This window comes from Schistocerca nitens, chromosome 3 (assembly GCF_023898315.1).
Source record: "Schistocerca nitens isolate TAMUIC-IGC-003100 chromosome 3, iqSchNite1.1, whole genome shotgun sequence".
In the NCBI taxonomy this organism is placed as follows: domain Eukaryota; kingdom Metazoa; phylum Arthropoda; class Insecta; order Orthoptera; family Acrididae; genus Schistocerca; species Schistocerca nitens.
The window spans coordinates 595782279-595804237 of record NC_064616.1 but is presented as its reverse complement, the minus strand read 5'-3'; the positions used below and the strand labels follow the sequence as shown (position 1 = coordinate 595804237).

The 21959-nt window shown below is 39.8% G+C and overlaps 1 protein-coding gene across 5 annotated transcripts in view; it reads right to left on the bottom strand.

Annotated features, from left to right (window-relative positions):
• Positions 1 to 580: 580 nt before the first annotated feature.
• The window catches only part of LOC126248514 (uncharacterized), a 75458-nt gene continuing 54079 nt past the window's right edge, over positions 581 to 21959 (bottom strand). Inside the window, exons 5-6 of one of the 5 annotated variants that reach the window (XM_049949562.1) lie at positions 21355 to 21438; positions 581 to 1247 (exon numbers count right to left, since the gene is read on the bottom strand). In XM_049949562.1, the coding sequence (XP_049805519.1) occupies positions 1108 to 1247; positions 21355 to 21438 (224 nt within the window). In that variant the 3' untranslated portion in view covers positions 581 to 1107. Of the gene's footprint in view, positions 1248 to 1287; positions 1627 to 14975; positions 15183 to 21354; positions 21439 to 21959 lie in introns of those variants that run through there. The other 4 variants (XM_049949564.1, XM_049949563.1, XM_049949561.1 and 1 more) reach the window with 4 other exon arrangements.

The window sequence follows — 21959 nt, the reverse complement described above, 5'->3', positions numbered from 1 at the left end:
ACACCAATGTGGTCACAACAATACCATAATCCACCTTACGTCGGGCCAAACATCTGTTTATGTGGCTGAAAAATGTTGTTTGTCTGTAGAATGTCCTTTTACATGTAAGAAGTGTGTGCGCGCGCGCGCACACACACACACACACACACACACACACACACACACACAACCGCAACTCACTCCGTAACTCAAAAAAGATATACTTTAAAGCTAGCAAAGTTCTTGATCTTGTATATGTACCTTAAAATGAATGAATGCCTCTACTATTTGGTGATTTGTTACTCTTACTCCTTAAATTATTTATATGACTGATTATTTTCAGGCACCCAAAAGATTAAAATCCTTGTCTTGCATATTCGGCCAGCACCCCAAATCATCTGTATGTTATATTCTGCTTTGAATTCCTCCATTATTTCTTGATACTCCTTTCATGGTATAGCAATTTTTATAAATGGTAGTTGTAAAAGAATTCAAGAAAACAAATTTCAGACTATTGAAAAAATATAGCATGAGTAAAGAATAACATGAGGAAGGAGCAGTGACAGAACTGCAAATTATGTACAATCTGAAAACAGTAGAATGAATAGAAAAATTTTATTTCCAAATTTCCTCTCTTCTTCAACAGTTATTCTACACATACACTCGATCTACCACAGTTTTCAAAACACCAAGGTGATAAAATCACACTCATTCTCAAAAAGACAAACATAGGATGTATTGCACTACTTCAAAACAACACATGAACAAAATCAACAAAAGTATAAAACCAAAAAGTAATGAAGTTTTCATTACATATTAAATCAGAAAATTAACAATGCAGATAATTTATCACACTTTTTAAAAGAATGACAAAATGCAGAAAAGCCAAAAATTGGCAATATTAACAAATGAAAATAATTCTCTGAAAATTCCTCCACGATGTTAAAATTGATGAGCCCATGATTTACATTTAAAACAACCACAAAACACAAACCAGTATCAGTAATTTATATGGCCAAATGGAATTGGTAACCAGGTGCAAACATTTTCAGTTACATTGTTAAACTAATTTCACAACCATAATATAAATGACAATTGTTACTATTTTGATCTGAATGAAATTGTCACTTATTTCTTGTCATGTTTCTTGAATTCCGCATAATCAATATAACCATCCCCATTTGTATCAGCTTCTGCTAATACAGGATCCACAATGCTTGCTAGTTCTTCATCAGTCTGCACTGTGCCTCCTGGACGGTCTCCAGATTCTGGAACAGTGGAGAGAGAAAAGCAAATGAAGCAAAACATCATGCACAGATACTCTTGCAGGAAAAAATACAAATCATCTTATTACTTTCACTATTTCCTTAGTCAGCATTTTCATGTATAAATGTCATGAAGAGTTGCTCAGTCACAGCTGCTCACAGTATGTCACCAGCAGATTGTACCAGCATCACTTTTAATAGCTCTTACTTATCCCATATAATTAATACCACAGAGAACACAGATTGTGACTCATTTCAGAAGATACCATCACAAACAATAGGCAGTGGTTTGTTTTATTCAAGACTGATGTGTAGTAGTAGCCAATGTTTGTAGTCAAATATTTCGTTTCCAGTAGCCCCGTTTGTGGCACTAGGCTGTAACCTGTAACTCAAGTGACAATATAAATTTTAGAAAAGTAAATTTTATGGCTGTGGTTTAACACCTGACATACGTTTGACCACTTCGCCAAACTGCTACAGGGAGAGCTACAACTCAATCTTGACCACGTACAGCAAAATATGTACCATTTCGTGGTTAGTGCAAGTAGGACATAACAATCAGCCAATATGAAAACATACTTCAGTTCCTTCCAGACTAACGAAAGAGCAATTCTTATATTACCTCAAAACTTCAGAATTTCTGCCACATAGCTCTCCTTGTCTGTTATGATAAAGGGGGTAGACCATTTATCATAATTACTGTCTTCTCGTCAGAGTAGAAAATAATGGACTAAGGGAATGTGTGTTCAACGAAGACATGTTACAGGCATTTCAACACTCTTGGTGATCAAAAAGGAAGTACTGCATTGACAGACAGTGTGATCCACAAACTGCAGTTTATTATGCTAGCCATCCCCATTCCTGCTGGTGGGTGACCTCAGTGGAGACAATGTTCTTTAAGGCTTGGCTATCACTTGCTGAAGAGGTCAAATTATCGAGCACCTCATCCATTCAGAGAATATCTGCCTTTTGAACTCTGGTCAGATGACACACTTTCATACAACTATAGGGTCATCATCAGCTATTGACCTTTGTACTTGCTTTCCAGCTGTAGCAGACTGAGTTCAGTGGGAAGTGGGCACAGGTTTGCATTCCAAGTGCCAATTCCCGGTGTGGATTACTCTGCTGACTCAGACGATGGTCGACAGGAGACCACAAAGATAAGATGGTTCAAAAGATAAATTGGTTGTGATATGGTCAGCAGGTCATCTGTGAACAACAGGATTGTGTCCAGGAGTTGTGGACCATATCACCTGTGTGATCCAACAGGCTGCCACAGATTCCACTCTCCAGTCTATCGGCCATCTAAAATCCTCAGATGACTGCCTATCTCTTGTTGAAATGACAGATGTCGCTCAGCAGCCAGAGCCACGCACGTAGCTTTGTGAAAATTCAAACACCATCCAACTACAGAAAACCTTGTGCTTTTAGGTCTGTGAGAGCATAAGCGAGCTGAGTGATAAAAGAATGGAAGAGGAACTCCTGGAAGGAATTCGTGACCTCCATTAGTTTATCCACTTGGTGGACAGACCTAAAGACATGGCTCAGGTTTAAGCTAAACACTTTTTTACCATCACTGCATCTTGCAAACAAAGTGTTGCATTTCAGGTGTTCCATAGGGCTGTGGAGATGAGGAGGCTATGCATCTTTTGTACTGAGGTAGTCTATAGTCTTTAATTGTGCCCTGCTCTGTCATCCGTGTCCTGGAGCTGAAGGCTAGCTCCTATCTTATTTCAGTGAGATCTGGTTTGATGGGCAGTACTCCATGACTTGGAAGGAGGCTATGTTAATTCCATTATGGAAACCAGGCAAGGATTATACCAACCCTGATAGTTACCGGAGTGTAGCCTTTATCAGTTGTATTAATAAGACTCCAGAGCACATGATCAGTGCCGCCTCATCTGGTTCCTCGACCCACGAGGTCACCTGTGCCGCTTCCAGTGTGGTTTCAGGTCCTTGAGAACATACATCTACTGGAGACAGTGGTACAGGATTCCTTCTTATGCCAGAACCATCCGCTTTATGCATTTTTTGACCTTTTAATAGTGTAAATTTGCAATTTCATGAGTGACATCTACTACTTCTTCTCCAATCCTTCCTCAAGGACCGGTGCTTTCATTACCACATTGGTGATGCATTATCTGAGTACTGCGTTCATCAGAATGGGGTCCCAAAAGGCAGTGCACTCAGTGTCACCCTGTTTGCAATCACTGTCAATGGTGTGTCCTCCACAGTCAGGAGCACTGTTAATCGCTCTTCGTTTGTGAACGATTTTACAATCTTCTGCTCTTCCTCTGATCTTCAAATGAAATGAGTAATTACAGCTGACTGTCAGGAGGTTGGAAGCTTGGACCAATAAAACTGGTTTTAGGTTCTTACTAGAGACAACTATGTATGTCAGTTTTAACCATGCTTGTCAAAGTTCTAACCAGCCATAGTTCACAGCGGGGGACAATATTTTACATTTTGGGCCTACTATTTGACTTGAAATTAAGCTGACTCCCACACTTGAAAGACCTATGAACAGAGGGCTTCAAAGCATTGAATATTTTGAAATGCCTCAGTGGAAAGGTGTAGGGAGCTGACAGGTTCTGTCTCTTGCAGTTCTGTAGGGCATGCCCTTGGTTGTTCAGCTGTTTTCCACGATAGCATTTTCAAAATGCACCTCGGGGAACAATTTACAAATTTTGATGCAGAATTATGTGGCATTATGATGCCTCGAGTGGATTCATAGGCATCACAGTACTAGGTTTCTCATCTGTTCTGAATTGCTCAATGCACTACATGCAGTCAGCCAAATGTATCTGGTAAACCAGTTCATTCAGCTCACCCATTACTCCTTACAGCAGCTCCAAAACTGTGGCAAGGAGGTGGTTTTGTGCTGGGTACTTGGATGTATAGAGATAAAAGGAAATGACAAACTAGCCAAAGGAGCATGTCAGTATGGTGTTGTACATCATTGTGCTGTTCCCTAGCATGGCACAGTCTTGATGTCTGACAGACGAACTGTGCGTCAGTGGGAAACCAAATGATTGGAGGTGGCAGAAAACAAACTGCAGTCACTCAAATTGAGCACATGAACTTGGCAGACTTCATGCCAGACTCACTGATGGAAGTGTCGGTCACCAGACTGCGCATAGAGTGTAGCCTTTAACACAGTTTCCTATTTTGGCAGGAGGATCCACCACTCTGTGGAGTTTCAGTTCAGTATAGTTTGGCAACATGTTTCTTAGATACTGACATCAGGGCAGCACTTCGTTTGGCTGGAGACGTGCCCACCATCCTCGCTGACACTGACACCAGTCAGTAGCGAGCCAGTGGGTGTGTTGGACCTTCCATCGAGCTACGGACCCCCTTGAAGATGTCTCCCGCAGTCGGAGACGAAACGTTGGGAATCGACACAGATTTCATCAACCGACCACGGCATAACAGCCCGGATAATTATAATGGACATGATATTTACGGCCGTGAAAGTCTACAGTTTAGTAGCCCTAACCTTTTAACTAGTGACTTCAATCCCTTTTTACCCCTGAAAGTGTTCGTTGGTGGACAGTAATTCAGCAACAATGATAACCTCAAAGAACTTGTCACTGGATGGTTGACAACACAGGTAATTATGTTTATGAGTAAAGCATACAAGAACTTGTACCTACAAAATGGTGAAAGAGATGTAGAACGATTGTTTCAGATTTGTATTTTTTTCCAGTTTATAGTTTTTCTGTATTCATTTTGTTTTTATTACCAAACTGAACTCACTTTCTGGATTCACTTCGTGTTACCAGGGCTTCTGTAAAACCTGTGCACAACACTCGTCATTAGACACACGCAAGAAAAGAGAACAAACATTACGAGGGGCATTTGAAAAGTCCATGCAAAAATAAAAACTACTTACGTGTTTGGGGTAAGCCTTTTTTATTTTTTCGACATAGTCTCCTTTTAGACTTACACACTTCGTTTGATGCTGTTCTAATTTTTTGATCCCTTCTGAATAAGAGGAATTGTCCAAGTCTGCAAATAGCTATTAGTTGCTGCAATCACCTCCTCGTTTGAATAAAATCTTTGTTCCGTCAGCCATTTCTTCAAATTGGGGAACAAATAGTAGTCTGAGGGAGCTAAGTCTGGAGAATAGGAGGGATGTGAAATGAGATGGAATCCTATTTCCATTAATTTTGCGACCACAACTGCTGAGGTGTATGCTGGTGAATTGTCGTGATGGAAGAGGACTTTTTTGCGGTCAAATTGCCGGCATTTTCCTTGCAGCTCGGTTTTCAAACAGTCCAATAACCATGAATAATATGCACCTGTAATAGCTTTACCCATTTCCAGATAGTCGATGAGGATTATTCTTTGGGAATCCCAAAAGACAGTCGCCATAATATTTCCGGCCGTAGGAATGGTATTCGCCTTCTTTGGTGCAGATTCTCCCTTGATAACCCATTGTTAAGATTGTTGTTTGGTCTCAGGAGTATAGTAATGTACTATCCATGTCTCATTCACAGTTACGAAACAACGCTTAAAGTCCTGCGGATTCTTCCTGAACAGCTGCAAACAATCCTTGCAACGTTTCACACGATTCCATTATTGGTCAAGAGTGAGCAATCGTGAGATGCCCACAGCTCTAGCAATCACACACACCTTAACTTCTCTGTCATCGATCACCATATCATGGATTTTATCAATGGTTTCTGGAGTCGTAACCTCCATTGGGCGCCCAGAAAGTTCAGCATCACTTGTGCCCATATGGCCACTCCAAAAATTTTGAAACCACTTATAAACTGTTCTAATCGAAGGTGCAGAGTCACCGTAATGTTCATCAAGCTTCTCTTTAGTCTCTTGAGGTGTTTTGCCTTTCATAAAGAAATGTTTAATCACCACACGAAATTCTTTTTCGTCCATTTTTTGACGGTCACTTGACTTCCTTGAGGCACAACACGAACCCCACACACAAAGAAATAGACCAATATGGCTGAAACTTGGTGTGCGTTCTTTCCAAAGATGCTACTAACTAAACATGACCTCTATACATGTCAGTGGTGCCATCTCTCAGACTTTGCACGGACTTTTCAAACACCCCTCATATTATATGAATGCGTGGTGTTTGTTTCTTCAAAAGAGCAGACACCATGCATATCCCACAGCTTTTAAACACTACATATAAACAGACAAGAAGAGAATAGAAGCTTTCGAAATGTGGTGCTACAGACGAATGTTGAAGATTACGTGGGTAGATCACGTAACTAATGAGGAGGTATTGAATAGGATTGGGGAGAAGAGAAGTTTGTGGCACAACTTGACTAGAAGAAGGGATCGGTTTGTAGGACATGTCCTGAGGCATCAAGGGATCACAAATTTAGCATTGGAGGGCAGCGTGGAGGGTAAAAATCGTAGAGGGAGACCAAGAGATGAATACACTAAGCAGATTCAGAAGGATGTAGGTTGCAGTAGGTACTGGGAGATGAAGGAGCTTGCACAGGATAGATTAGCATGGAGAGCTGCATCAAACCAGTCTCAGGACTGAAGACCACAACAACAACAACAACAACAACAATGTAAACAGAAGTGGGGTCACTGCTTTCAGCTGCAACGGGACATAATCGTAATCACTGGAGACGAGTGAAAATGTGTACCGGACTGCAATTCAAACCCAGGATCTCCTGCTAACTAGGCAGGTGAGGTAACCACTGCGCCATCCGGGATGCAGTGTATCGCAACTGCACAGACTATCTCGGTACGCCTCACGGCCAATCCACACATTTTTGCTTAATGTCCCATTGCAGCTGAAAGCAATGATCCCCCTTTTGTTTATGTAAAAATTATTTAGATTGCAACAAATATTGGTGGCTCTTCTGAACCTGTAAGTGAAAATGAATTAATACCCCATCGCACAACATTATTTAGGGCACTATCATATGTGTTGCAATAGGCACTATCAGAAGATTAGCTTATATACTGTCAGCATTACAGGAAAATGGTATTGCATTTACATGTATCACTGGGTACGTTAAGCACATGTGCCATGACTTTATCACTCTCATTGCCCATTTGTTTACAAATGGAAGGTACAATGAAGGATTATCTTTTCCACAAACAGTTTATGTTCATGTAGATCTTTCAAGTTGCTGGCAGAGCTGTACGGAAAATCTTGATTACAGCGTTGAGGTGAGTGAGCAATATATAATTTTTTTCTTTGTTCATTTTGTGCAGAATAAAACCATTTTATGACTATAAATACTTTAATTGTCCCATTATGGTCAAGTCCAATTTACAGTTTCACAAGCACATTCAGCAGCTTTCAAATTCATGTGAAGATAATAAACAATTGGGAATACACCATTCTTCTTTGTTGCTGTGAAAAGCATTTTTTTAGTTAGACCATTATGTATGCAACATTTTCACTGTATTGACAATAGTATGTCATCAGTTGTTACAAATTATAATTTTATGAATGGAAGATAAATAATAGACACCCTCTCTCTCTCTCTCTCTCTCTCTCTCTCTCTCTCTCTCTCTCTCTCTCACACACACACACACACACACACACACACACACACACACACACACACACACACACATATAAACTTCAAATAATGTCTTTTAAACACACTATTCATAGTGATCTATTGTATATACAGTAAAATTAATATGATGAACAAAAATGCAACACTGCTCACCATTAAACTGAGGCACAACTCACTGCTACAAATTAAACTGCACCACACCTTTACAAAGATTCATTCCAATACATAAGCTCATAAACATAGAAAATAACAGAAACACACTACCATATGCCTGGATTTTCAAACACTGTAAGCATACAAAAGCAGTTGCATGCAGTGCAAGATGCAGCAGATAACATACTATTAATGTAAAGGATGCCTGACGCTTTGCATACTCCAGGCACACAACATGTTTCTTTAGAACATTCAAAGTGTATTAAATATTTGTTCTGTTTGGGTATCTTGGCAGGTCTCACGATTGGTTACTAGGACTACTCTAGCTCCAAATACTCTTATAATACCAATTAAAAATTGGTATATACCTCAGTTTACAAATGAATCTGCTTTTAATTGTGCTTTGCAGTTTTGAAGAGCACACTGTACGGTATTCTTAAAAAGACCTGCAGACACTACACTACACATGATGAAATTATTTGACACAGGAAAAGTGAAAGTGAGAAATCTAATCTAGCACTGATAAACAAGCATTTTATTCTCACTTAAATAATGTATGCTGTGTACCATCATATACCAACTTCAAATTCTCTAAGGCAATACAGGGATAGCTTCTTTTCTTTCTTTCATATTTTTGGTCATCTGTATTTCTTTCAATAGCTTGTAACACTATTTACTCCTACAAAAGTAGTCAAAAATAATAACTTTAACTAGATCCTTCTCTTCTCTCAAAAAATTATGACATTAATTACACACACCTCACATAATAACTGTACTTAAAGTTCTGTAGTGTGCAAATGTACAAAATATTACCTTTACTCTTTCACATCTGAGTACTTATGTTTTGCCCACAGCCCATGTGTAGTGAAATAATACAAACAGTTCTAAGAATGGAAAAAAAACTCTTAACATTTATCAAATTTGTGACAAATTGAGAAACTTTTAAAAGTAATAGCAATAATGTGAATTACTTTGTAGTGTTTCTCAAAACAAATTTGAAATGGAAACAGTCACCCCATACAGTATTGTGCTAGGACCAACTGAAAGAGCGAGAATTAAATGGAATTCTGGATGTAGAATGAAACTTAATGTTCCATTTATTATTAATACTTTACATTCCAGATAATGTAATCTAAAAAAGTGAAAATCGAGTATGTGTATGTACAATGCAAGAAGATCTCACCACACACTTGCTAATAAGACAGAAAACACAAGGTCAGTCGACAAGTGCAGTAGCAGCAACACTCTTCACTGGTATGCGGTTCTTCTTGTCTCACGCTGTTGTAGCGAACTCTATGTTCTCGATGGTTTTATAAACTGTCTGTTTAGAACGGCGACGAAATCTCCTGTAAGGCATTGTGGCGGCGTTCAATGCAGTTGCCTGTGCAGCAGCAGCAGAGCGAATGAGCCTCTGCGCGGCTCTCGCTCACTTATATAGTATTTGCAGTAGCTCAGACTTAGAATATTTTCACAGTGCCAGCGGAGTGTTATCCCGTACGCGCACACCGGTTGTTCTAGGGTGTGGGCGTTCGCTGGCGCGCCGCCACGATTGCGTAAGCCAGCCGCAGCTGCACGAGGTCAGCAAGGTCAAGCTGGAGACAAGAAGAACTGCATACCAGTGAAGAGTGTTGCTGCTACTGCACTTGTCGACGGACCTTGTGTTTTCTGTGGTTGTAGACTAAATTTTACTATTGACATTAATGATACTTTCGATCGTGGTAATGGTTGGCTCACTGTAGCCATTGTACGTGGAGGTACAGGAGGACCTAGTGTTCCTGGACTTGAAAGTTATGTTGATAGCCATTATTGCCTATCGTACCTACCATATGGCAGATATGGACAATTCTGTAAACTGTGTATATAAATTTAGATATCAAAGAAAATTTGATATCAAAGTAGGACGACAAAGCAGCAATTTTTTTCTCATAAAGGAATAAAATTATAAATTAGTGAAGTAAAAATGGCCTTATTTGCAGTATTTCAGGTAACTGTCATTGACATAAATAGTATAAATGCTATCACTAGGCGTGAGATTTCTGAACAATCCACAAAAATGACATTACCATAAACATTATTAATCTTTCACTTTCATGAATGCTTGTATATCACATGCACACATCAAAAATGTTTTTCATCACCTCGGTTCCGAGAGTTTTAGAACCTGTACAAAAAATTGGAATAGAGATCAACATAAACGTCATTTCTGCCCTTTTTCTTGCTCATGAAAACCACACATTGCATGTAGTACCACCATACAGCGAGACCTTCAGAGATGGTGGTCCAGATTGCTGTACACACCAGTACCTCTAATACCCAGTAGAACGTCCTCTCGCATTGATGCATGCCTGTATTTGTCGTGGCATACCATCCACAAGTTCATCAAGGCACTGTTGGTCCAGATTGTCCCACTCCTCAATGGTGATTCAGTGTAGATCCCTCAGAGTGGTTGGTGGGTCACATTGTCCATAAACAGTCCTTTTCATCTATCCCAGGCATGTTCAATAGGGTTCATGTCTGGAGAGCATGCTGGCCACTCTAGTCGAGCGATGTCATTATCCTGAAGGAAGTCATTCACAAGATGTGCACGAGGGGGGTGCGAATTTTCATCCATGAAGACGAATGCCTCACCAATATGCTGCCGATATGGTTGCACTATCGGTCGGAGGATGGCATTCACATATTGTAATGCATTACGGCACCTTCCACGATCACCAATGGCGTACGTTGGCCCCACATAATGCCACCCCAAAACAGCAGGGAACCTCCACCTTGCTGCACTCGATGGACAGTGTGTCGTCTAAGGCATTCAGCCTGACTGGGTTGCCTTCAAACACGTTTCCGATGATTGTCTGGTTGAAGGCATATGCAATACACATCGATGAAGAGAATGTGATGCCAATCCTGACTGCTCCATTCGGCATGTTATTGGGCCCACCTGTACCACGGTGCATGGTGTCATGGTTGCAAAGATGGACCTCGCCATGGACATTGGGAGTGAAGTTGCATATCATGCAGCCTATTGCGCACAGTTTGAGTTGTAACATGATGTCCTGTGGTTGCACGAAAAGCATTATTCAACATGGTGGCATTACTATCAGGGTTCCTCCGAGCCATAATCTGCAGGTAACGGTCATCCACTGCAGTAGTAGCCCTTGGGCGGCCTCTGTATCTCCTCCATGTCCGAACAAAATAGCTTTGGTTCACTCCGAGATGCACTTCCCTCGTTGAGAGCCCTTCCTGACACAAGCAATCGGTATTGTAATTGTCAACTGTCGAAGCTGCGTTGGTAAAGTACCGGAACTTCAAGCGCTGATAGAAAGCACCGAAGCTGAAATCATTATAGGTACAGAAAGCTGGCTGAAGCCAGAGATAAATTCTGCCGAAATTTTTACAAAGGTACAGATGGTGTTTAGAAAGGATAGATTGCATGCAACCGGTGGTGGAGTGTTCGTCGCTGTTAGTAGTAGTTTATCCTGTAGTGAAGTAGAAGTGGATAGTTCCTGTGAATTATTATGGGTGGAGGTTACACTCAACAACCGAGCTAGGTTAATAATTGGCTCCTTTTACCGACCTCCCGACTCAGCAGCATTAGTGGCAGAACAACTGAGAGAAAATTTGGAATACATTTCACATAAATTTTCTCAGCATGTTATAGTCTTAGGTGGAGATTTCAATTTACCAGATATAGACTGGGACACTCAGATGTTTAGGACGGGTGGTAGGGACAGAGCATCGAGTGACATTATACTGAGTGCACTATCCGAAGCCGGCCGCAGTGGCCGTGCGGTTCTAGGCGCTACAGTTTGGAGCCGGGCGTGGGCTACGGTCGCAGGTTCGAATCCTGCCTCGGGCATGGATGTGTGTGATGTCCTTAGGTTAGTTAGGTTTAATTAGTTCTAAGTTCTAGGTGACTGATGACCTCAGAAGTTAAGTCGCATAGTGCTCAGAGCCATTTGAACCATTTGAACCACTATCCGAAAATTACCTCGAGCAATTAAACAGAGAACCGACTCGTGGAGATAACATCTTGGACCTACTGATAACAAACAGACCCGAACTTTTCGACTCTGTATGTGCAGAACAGGGAATCAGTGATCATAAGGCCATTGCAGCATCCCTGAATATGGAAGTTAATAGAAATATAAAAAAGGGAGGAAGGTTTATCTGTTTAGCAAGAGTAATAGAAGGCAGATTTCAGACTACCTAACAGATCAAAACGAAAATTTCTGTTCCGACACTTACAATGTTGCGTGTTTATGGAAAAAGTTCAAGGCAATCGTAAAATGCGTTTTAGACAGGTACGTGCCGAGTAAAACTGTGGGGGACGGGAAAAACCCACCGTGGTACAACAACAAAGTTAGGAAACTACTGTGAAAGCAAAGAGAGCTTCACTCAAAGTTTAAACATAGCCAAAACCTCTCAGACAAACAGAAGCTAAATGATGTCAAAGTTAGCATAAGGAGGGCTATGCGTGAAGCGTTCAGTGAATTCGAAAGTAAAATTCTATGTACCGACTTGACAGAAAATCCTAGGAAGTTTTGGTCTTACGTTAAATCAGTAAGTGGCTCGAAACAGCATATCCAGACACTCCGGAATGATGATGGCATTGAAACAGAGGATGACACGCGTAAAGCTGAAATACTAAACACCTTTTTCCAAAGCTGTTTCACAGAGGAAGACCGCACTGCAGTTCCTTATCTAAATCCTTGCACAAACGAAAAAATGGCTGACATCGAAATAAGTGACCAAGGAATAGAAAAGCAACTGGAATCACTCAACAGAGGAAAGTCCACTAGACCTGACAGGATACCAATTCGATTCTACACAGAGTACGCGAGAGAACTTGCCCCCCTTCTAACAGCCGTGTACCGAAAGTCTCTAGAGCAACGGAGGGTTCCAAATGATTGGAAAGGGGCACAGGTAGTCCCAGTCTTCAAGAAGGGTCGTCGAGCAGATGCGCAAAACTATAGACCTATATCTCTGACGTCGATCTGTTGTAGAATTTTAGAACATGTTTTTTGCTCGAGTATCATGTCATTTTTGGAAACCCAGAATCTACTATGTAGGAATCAACATGGATTCCGGAAACAGCGATTGTGTGAGACCCAACTCGCTTTATTTGTTCATGAGACCCAGAAAATATTAGATACAGGCTCCCATGTAGATGCTATTTTCCTTGACTTCCGGAAGGCGTTCGATACAGTTCCGCACTGTCGCCTGATAAACAAAGTAAGAGCCTATGGAATATCAGACCAGCTGTGTGGCTGGATTGAAGAGTTTTTAGCAAACAGAACACAGCATGTTGTTATCAATGGAGAGACGTCTACAGACAAAGTAACCTGTGGCGTGCCACAGGGGAGTTTTATGGGACCATTGCTTTTCACAATATATATAAATGACCTAGTAGATAGTGTCGGAAGTTCCATGCGGCTTTTCGCGGATGATGCTGTAGTATACAGAGAAGTTGCAGCATTAGCATTGTAGCGAAATGCAGGAAGATCTGCAGCGGATAGGCACTTGGTGCAGGGAGTGGCAACTGTCCCTTAACATAGACAAATGTAATGTATTGCGAATACATAGAAAGAAGGATCCTTTATTGTATGATTATATGATAGCAGAACAAACACTGGTAGCAGTTACTTCTGTAAAATATCTGGGAGTATGCGTGCGGAACGATTTGAAGTGGAATGATCATATAAAATTAATTGTTGGTAAGGCGGGTACCAGGTTGAGATTCATTGGAAGAGTGCTTAGAAAATGTAGTTCATCAACAAAGGAGGTGGCTTACAAAACACTCGTTCGACCTATACTTGAGTATTGCTCATCAGTGTGGGATCCGTACCAGATCTGGTTGACGAAGGAGATAGAGAAGATCCAAAGAAGAGCGGCGCGTTTCGTCACAGGGTTATTTGGTAACCGTGATAGCGTTACGGAGATGTTTAATAAACTCAAGTGGCAGACTCTGCAAGAGAGGCGCTCTGCATCGCGGTGTAGCTTGCTCGCCAGGTTTCGAGAGGGTGCGTTTCTGGATGAGGTATCGAATATATTGCTTCCCCCTACTTATACCTCCCGAGGAGATCACAAATGTAAAATTAGAGAGATTCGAGCATGCACGGAGGCTTTCAGACAGTCGTTCTTCCCGCGAACCATACGCGACTGGAACAGGAAAGGGAGGTAATGACAGTGGCACGTAAAGTGCCCTCCGCCACACACCTTTGGGTGGCTTGCGGAGTATAAATGTACATGTAGATGTAGAAGTAACAATGCGGACATGATTGAACTGCAGTATTGACTGTCTAGGCACCGTTGCAATAAGCACTGCTGATGCATTGTTGTTTACATCTTTGGGCGAGTTTAGTGACATTTCTGAACAGTCAAAGGGACTGTGTCTGTGATACAGTACCCACAGTCAACATCTATCTTCAGGAGTTCTGGGAACGGGGTGATGCAAAACTATTTTTGATGTGTGTATTATTGCAAACACACACTGGCCTCTAGGGAGAAACTACCAGTCAGGTTCCTGTGTTGCTTTAAGCTAGTTTATAAAAACAGTATGCACAGTGAAAAATCTATGGTTTAGAGTGAGACTACAGTGACTATGGAATTGGATAATCTTATAAAAGTAGCACACTAATGACTTTAAATTCCACTAATGCAGTTTACAACTTTGGTGCGAGAGGGCAGAGTTTATTCTAGAAACTGCCTATTAACAAATTTAAGGTACAGTACCCCACAACAGCAATATAATTCGCATGTAATAACTGTTCCATAGGTGGAACAGGAAGCTCATTCAAATATTGGAGTGACTGAATCAAAGTCTATATGTATCAAAGCAGATTAATTAAGAAATATGTGCGTAAATAGTTCTTTCAACCTTCATAAAACAAAATTAAAATCTTATATTTTTGCCAACAGCACATCACAATATATATCAATCAAACCAGTATCTGGTAACATGAGGTAACAAATGAAAGCAAGTAAAATACAAAAACAATTACCATAGCACTTACACAATTCATACTAATAATGTGAGGGGAAAAGAATCAGAAACAGTTCTTACAACCACTACCTGTGACCTAATGACGACCAGTTCCTGATGCGGACTTCTGCTGTGCCTGCACAAACTCTGGGTAGTCAATGAATCCATCATTGTTTAGGTCATCCATGCCGAGAATAGGATCTATGAGGTTGACAAGTTCTTCATCCTTAAACAGCTTCTCACCAGGATGGGGCGCAGAAGGGTTGTTGGGATCTCGGTGTCCTTGTTCTACATTAATCACAACGACATTACATAACACAAAAGCACAAGCAACAAATGACATGCACTTCAGTCACACGTGATAAGTTTTGTTTAAACACACAGTGCAAACACTATCTAAATATGAAAGCAACTGAAAATTTCCACAGAACACACTGCCAAACAAAGGCAATCTCTCCCCACAGAGTTACAATTACATGAAATATGATTCAGTACACTGCACTGTTAAGCAAATGGTTTCGTAAAGGTTGGCAGATAAGCTTTCCTCATTGAGTAGCTGCTTTTTTGCAACTCTGAAGTTTTCTAATATAAAATGTAGCCAACTCACACCCCTCAGTACTAATATTTCTTTTTAAACACCAGACAAATTTTATAGTAATTGATGATGAGATTGGCTAATTGAATATGAATTACTGTTCTATCATATAACTTTTATCAAAAGGAAAATACAACTGAGAAAGCTATCAAATGACGAGGAGACAAAACAGGTGGCCAGCACTTGCTTTCACTGGACGAAATTTCAAATACTGTCCAGAGACCCCTCATTGTGACAAAAGTGGGTTTCCTCCATTCTGTGGTCCCAGTGCACTGCTTCTCCTTGCCAGCCTTCCCTAGCCAACCCCTCTTTCCTCCCCGAGGCATGGACAGAGAAGTTTCAAAAACCAGAAATAGTATTTTCTACTTTAAAGTGTTTCTATTGGAAGTATCTGAAATTTCACCTCCTCAAAGTCAGTACTGGCTCACCATTCTGTCTCCTTGTAATTTAATAGTGCTTTATGATTTACACTTTCTCACTGTCAACTTGCATAGAAACATACGAAGTTACTTGTTCAGTGTAAAAGGACCACTCAAACCTCTCAAGAATAATTTTTGAAGAGTTGGAATTTTTCAGTTTCTTATCATCAGGTAACAATCAACAGGAAAGCATTACTAATAAACTGAAAATCAAAAAGCATCTGACATTCCAAAACAACAGAAACGACAACAAATACAACAACAAACAACAACATCCAAAAATGTGCACTTACATTAATGGCACCATCTGCCTACAAAGAGAAAGCTGAGAGCAGAGGAAAGACATTTTAAAAGAAACAGTCCTGCTGTTGAAGTAATGACAAGCATTACCATATCAGAGCTCACCTGCCTGTAGTCAGCAGCACAATTCCACTTGGGCCATCTGAGCATGCCAGACACTATGCTGCAAACTAGTGCTAACTGTCCCCTTTCATTCCAAATTTCACAGGGGCTGTCTTAAATTTGCACAAGATACTACAACAAGACTGACTTTTACCATAGTCCGAAGGTTTATGATCAAAAAGTTTTACTTTGGTGAAGTACAGCACTAAACATTCATGACACATCACACTCAATTCATTGAAACTCTCGCCCTAAGTTAAAAGATTTCAACATATTGTGATACTACTTCTTACAAAAAACATGCAGTCTCTTAAAAGAGGACGCATTAAGTGCATCATTATCAGCCACATCACCTAGCAAAACAGTAACAGTACACAATAAGAACTACAGAAGATTAGAGTGTATGGAAGTGACATTTTTCCACCAACATTATTTTTTTAAGGCAATGTATTTTTTAAAAAGCCTTTACTGATTCAGTAAGCAAACTTGTGACTGAAGTGGGTCTGGCAAAACTGTTAAGGTTTGTTTTCATCTTCATGATTTAAACAGCTTTTCCTGTATTAATAAGGTAAGAGACTACATAACTGGTCTAATCAGGTAAGTGACTGCATAATTGGTCACAGATCTCTTTTCATTATGAACTGCATTTACAGGAAGTATATATGAAAAGAAATAATCTTTCTTTATACAATATTCAATAAATGTGAAAATGATGAAGGGGATCATTTTTACAAGGCAATCGAGAAAGATGAAAGTGAAAACTTAAGAGGAGTTAGTGGAACAAGCTGATAACTTCCGGTACTTAGAATCCATAACAACCAGTAACACAACATGTAATCAAGAAATAAACACAAGAATAACTATTGAAAATGTAATGTTATGGCACAGAGGGGAACATTTTCTATGGCCAATAAAACGAACAAATACAAAATATTAGCGAGATGTCTGCATGGATTGTTGGTTGCCCAGAATGGCAGTATGGTGCCAAAACACGAACACTGCAATAGAGGAAGGTGAAATGGTTAGAAGTTTTTGAAATATATAATTGGAGAATAACGGAAGGTGTGAAATGGACAGATTATATTAGGAATTAGGAAACGTTCGGAAGGGAAATGAGAAAAGACAAATATTCGAAACAATAAAGAGGACGGAAAACGGAAAAAATTGGCTAGGACGGGAGGGGGGGGGGGGGGGGGGGAACATCTAGATAAATGCATTGTACACAGCAGCAAAAAGGGCGACAGAAAACCGGAAGGAATGGAGGATGTTGAACTTGCTGTGATGGACTTTTCTCAAGGCCAAAACAAACATCAACAAACCTGGGGAAAAATTTCAGATTAGAAGTGTGTTCAATGCTAAATTCCTCTCATTATTTGATTATAATTTTTAAACTGATGTAAATGTTTAAACCAATATTAGCAGAGGTATAAAAAAGATGAATGAATAAAAAGTAGTAAAATAGTAAAAAATGAACCTCTGTAAATGTGATTTCAAAACTATTCAGTACGGAGAGGGTTCCTTATTTCTACATTAAAAATTAGGTTCTCTGTGGTTTCACATAGTACTGAAATAAGTTCTATGGAAAATCTAGAAAATTGTCTATAATGGATTGTGACTATAATGGTGAAAGTAATGTGTGTGTACGGGTTTATCATAATTGAAATGATTTCTCTATCTCTTGATTTCTTGTTGCCGGTGTGTATGTGGTGGAGAAAGAGAGAGAGAGAGAGAGAGAGAGAGAGAGAGAGAGAGTTGGGGGAGGGCAGGAGGGGAGTGGGGGGGGGGGGGGGGGAAAGCTACTGATACAGTACACACATGGCTAGTAACAATTTTGAGATCATCAGATAGTTAGTTTATAACTATGGATTTACAAAGAACAGTACTGTGGCAACAAATAAATCCTTGTCAACCAGCCCTTGAGTAACTGCGCATCTGTACATATTCATAAGTTGCCTTGTAATTAGGTTCACTCTTTGTATTACGCTGACACTTAACACCATTGAAAATTACACATGGGTGAAAGAGACCTTAATGAAGACAACTGCTCACTGTATTTATATTCATTGTATTCCATTCAGGATTTTCCAGCATAGTACTAACTAACTAATGTCATAACACATTTGCATTCCATAAATAATCTTCATTATTTGGATGTAGTTTAAAGAACATAAATATACGGAGACTGTTCTTCAGACTGTACAATGAATGACCTATGAGGACTGCAACAACTGTGGACAACTATGCCTGCCACTTTGACGCAGGTACCTAGCAGTGAGATACTTTTACACCACAAACAGCTGGGGGTCCTGGCACGATCTGGCTATGCCATTAAATTTCTTTTAGACTAGCCAATCAGACTATAACAAGTATAATACAAAGATATAACTTCGAAGATGCCCAATAATAAATAACAATATACCTATCCTGGAATATCACGTAATCAAGAACAGAGGAAACAAAAACCAAAATATTTATTATAATCTTATTCACCGAGTCAAACTGTGCGACTGTAATAAATGTGTACCGTGAGAAATAAATTGCCAATGCTCGCTACGTTACAGGTGGTAGCTTTATAAAATAATGACAGCTAATGTTTTTTTCTTCACGATACAAAAAAAAGTATTTTAACGCTATGCCATCCAGCGACAACATAGTGGTGTCGTCCGCAAAATAGCGGTCGATGGCCAGCAACACCGTAGTGGTGTCGTGTGCATAGTATCACTCAGTGGCCACCGACACCACTGTGGTGTCGTGAGCATAGTCCCACACAGTGGCAGCCGATAGCACTTTAGTATCTTTTGCATTCTGTTGGCGTTTTGTTTAGGTAACAATAACTTATACACATCAACAAGTTTCTCATTTTTATAAGTACTTGTGCCATTTCGTCGTGGCAGCTCAAAGAGACGATAAGATTATTTACGACGGATATATATTCGGCGATGTCTACGGTTGCCAACTGATTTGGATGAATCAGACGAGGAAGACAGTGCACAGTGGTCAGACTTCGATTTACCGAGGACCAGTAATAAATTTGGAAGCTCTCCGGGTCCAATCGTATTTCCCAAAGATACACTGAGCGTCGAGGATATTGTAGAATTATGTACTGGAAATGATCTATTTGAATGTATTAGCAATGAAACCAACAAGTACTACAGTCAACATTGCAACAGAAGGAAACTGAATACATAAAATGCCCAATTTGTCAACTTTACAGAACCCAAATATAGAAAATGGTTTTGGCTTGCTATCCTTATGGGAATTGTAAAAAAAGCAAGGCTCGATGAATATTGGTCGACGAATCTGTTGATAGATACACCGATATTTCACAAAACAATGTCCCGCAACTGATTCAGACAAATGTTATCATTTTTACATTTTTCCGACAACAACAATAAACCGGATAATGCCAACCACCTTTTTAAAGTGTAATTCGTAATTGATTATTTTTCCAAAAAGTTTATAGAAACATTTAATCCAAGTCAAAACATCTCAACTGATGAAGGAATGATACCGTGGCATGGACTGTTAAATTTTAAAGTTCACAATCTGTCAAAAATTACAAAATATGGAACACTCATTCGGATGCTGTGCGATTCGGGTATGGGATAGATGTCCTCATTGAAGATACAGTCTGGTGATGAACAGCCTTTAGCAAAAATAGTGATGGAACTATTGACACCTTCTTATGGAAATTGGCATCACCTCTTCATGGATAATTATTATAACAGTGTAGAACTTGCAGAGAAGTTACTTGAAATGAAAATTTGAATTCATGGAACAATATGGCAAAATAGAGGAATTCCGGAAAAATTAAAGTGCACAAAAGTCAATGTGTTTGAAGCTTGTCATCAACGGAAAGGTCAAGTACTTGCACAGGTATGGGGAGCTTAGAAAATTAAAATGATCTCTACAATACATAATGCCACTTTGACTGCACCCAAAGAAAATGTACAACACCAATTACACAATTAAAAAACCTGAAAGTGTATTAGGCTACAACAAATACACGAAAGGAGTGGATCGGGCAGACCAACATTTGAGTTATTATCCTATATACAGAAAAACTATAAAATGGTAAAAAAAGGTTTGCATGTACCTCTTTAATTGCACATACATACATATCAATATTTCAATACAGAAAACAAGAGTCTCCGGATTTCATGATTTTTTATTGAAATTGTCTGGTTCGTGGATAGAAGACAATGTACCTGCTTCTCAGCAAAACTTGGAGGTTGCCTCTACATCACATACACGTCATGATCCAGTTGACAGACATAAAGCAACACCAACTAATACTTATTTCCAAAACGAATAAACAAAAACGAAGAAACTGCCATGTATGTTCCAAAACCAAAAAAAAAAAGAAAAACAACAAGTCTTGTGGAGTTGCGTTACATCTTGGAGACTGTTTTGCTGCATATCATATGAAAGAAAAACTAAGTACCAAAGACAATGCAAATAAACAAATACATGAAACACACAAGTTTTGTATTTATTTATGCACGTATATCTTCAAAATTCATGAAAGTAGGGGAACAGGGTTGAGAACTTTGAGAACTAACGATGTGATTAGTAAAACTTAACAATTTATAATCTCCTGATAATGTAAAGAATGGCCAGCACCAAGCCAAGTAATCTGAATTAGCACTGCCGGTGCCAAGAGAATAAATGTGTACGAGACGTGCGGATGGCAAAGTGCTGAGTATTTGTCTTTATGCATGTAGTTCAAGCGACAGCCTATATTTTCCCTTCATTTCAGAAACATTTAGATGTCTACTTTTAATCTATCCATAAATATCAAAATCATAATGGAATTTAGAAAAACTATTTGAAGGAAGTGCCTGCTCTCAGTTTTCAAGCAATAAAATACAATATGCTACACATACACATCCAGTGAAAAAATTGGACACAAGAACACTTGCAGGCAACACACTAAATATAAACATGGCACAAATCTTTTACATTGTACAACATTTACATATAAAAATAAATAATGTCTCGCCTAGCACTTAGCTTTGCACGGCGGTCAGGATAGCTTACTAACTTAAGTAGGCCGAGTCCAGCGGGACTTGTGGTTGGGCAATCCCACAGTAGAAAGCCCCAGTCACACAGCTTACTTTTCCTGTGTCTGTGGAGAGAGCGAGCTGTGTTAAAGCGGTAAGCACTGAGTCAATAGTGTATATCTCTTCAGTGCTTTTGAGTTGGTGTGTGTAAAACATAGTAGACAAAAAATTAGTCACCTCCCTGGAGACACAATGCTAATACCACGTAATAATGCCTGTGGCCTAAAGAATGGCCTCAATTTCATAAGGAACAGAACCTACAAATAGAGTCTACAGGTATCTTCTGGTATGCCATATTCAGCTGAAACCACTCTGAGGATTACATCCCACAGAGCTACCAGATTATGGGGATCTTGTCTGTTATGTTTCAACTGCAGTTACAAATTGTTACTGGCACATTCTATGGGATTAACGTCTGGCGATTTGGCAGGCCAGTTGAAGTATAATAGTGTGCCCAAGTGTTCGTCAGACCAGGAACGTGTGCATGTGGGCCTGTGAATGTGGCTGTTGTCTTCTTGGAAGACAAGAGTGTCTACAACACATTCATTTTTAAAATGTATAGGAAAGAGTGACACTTGGTCACCAA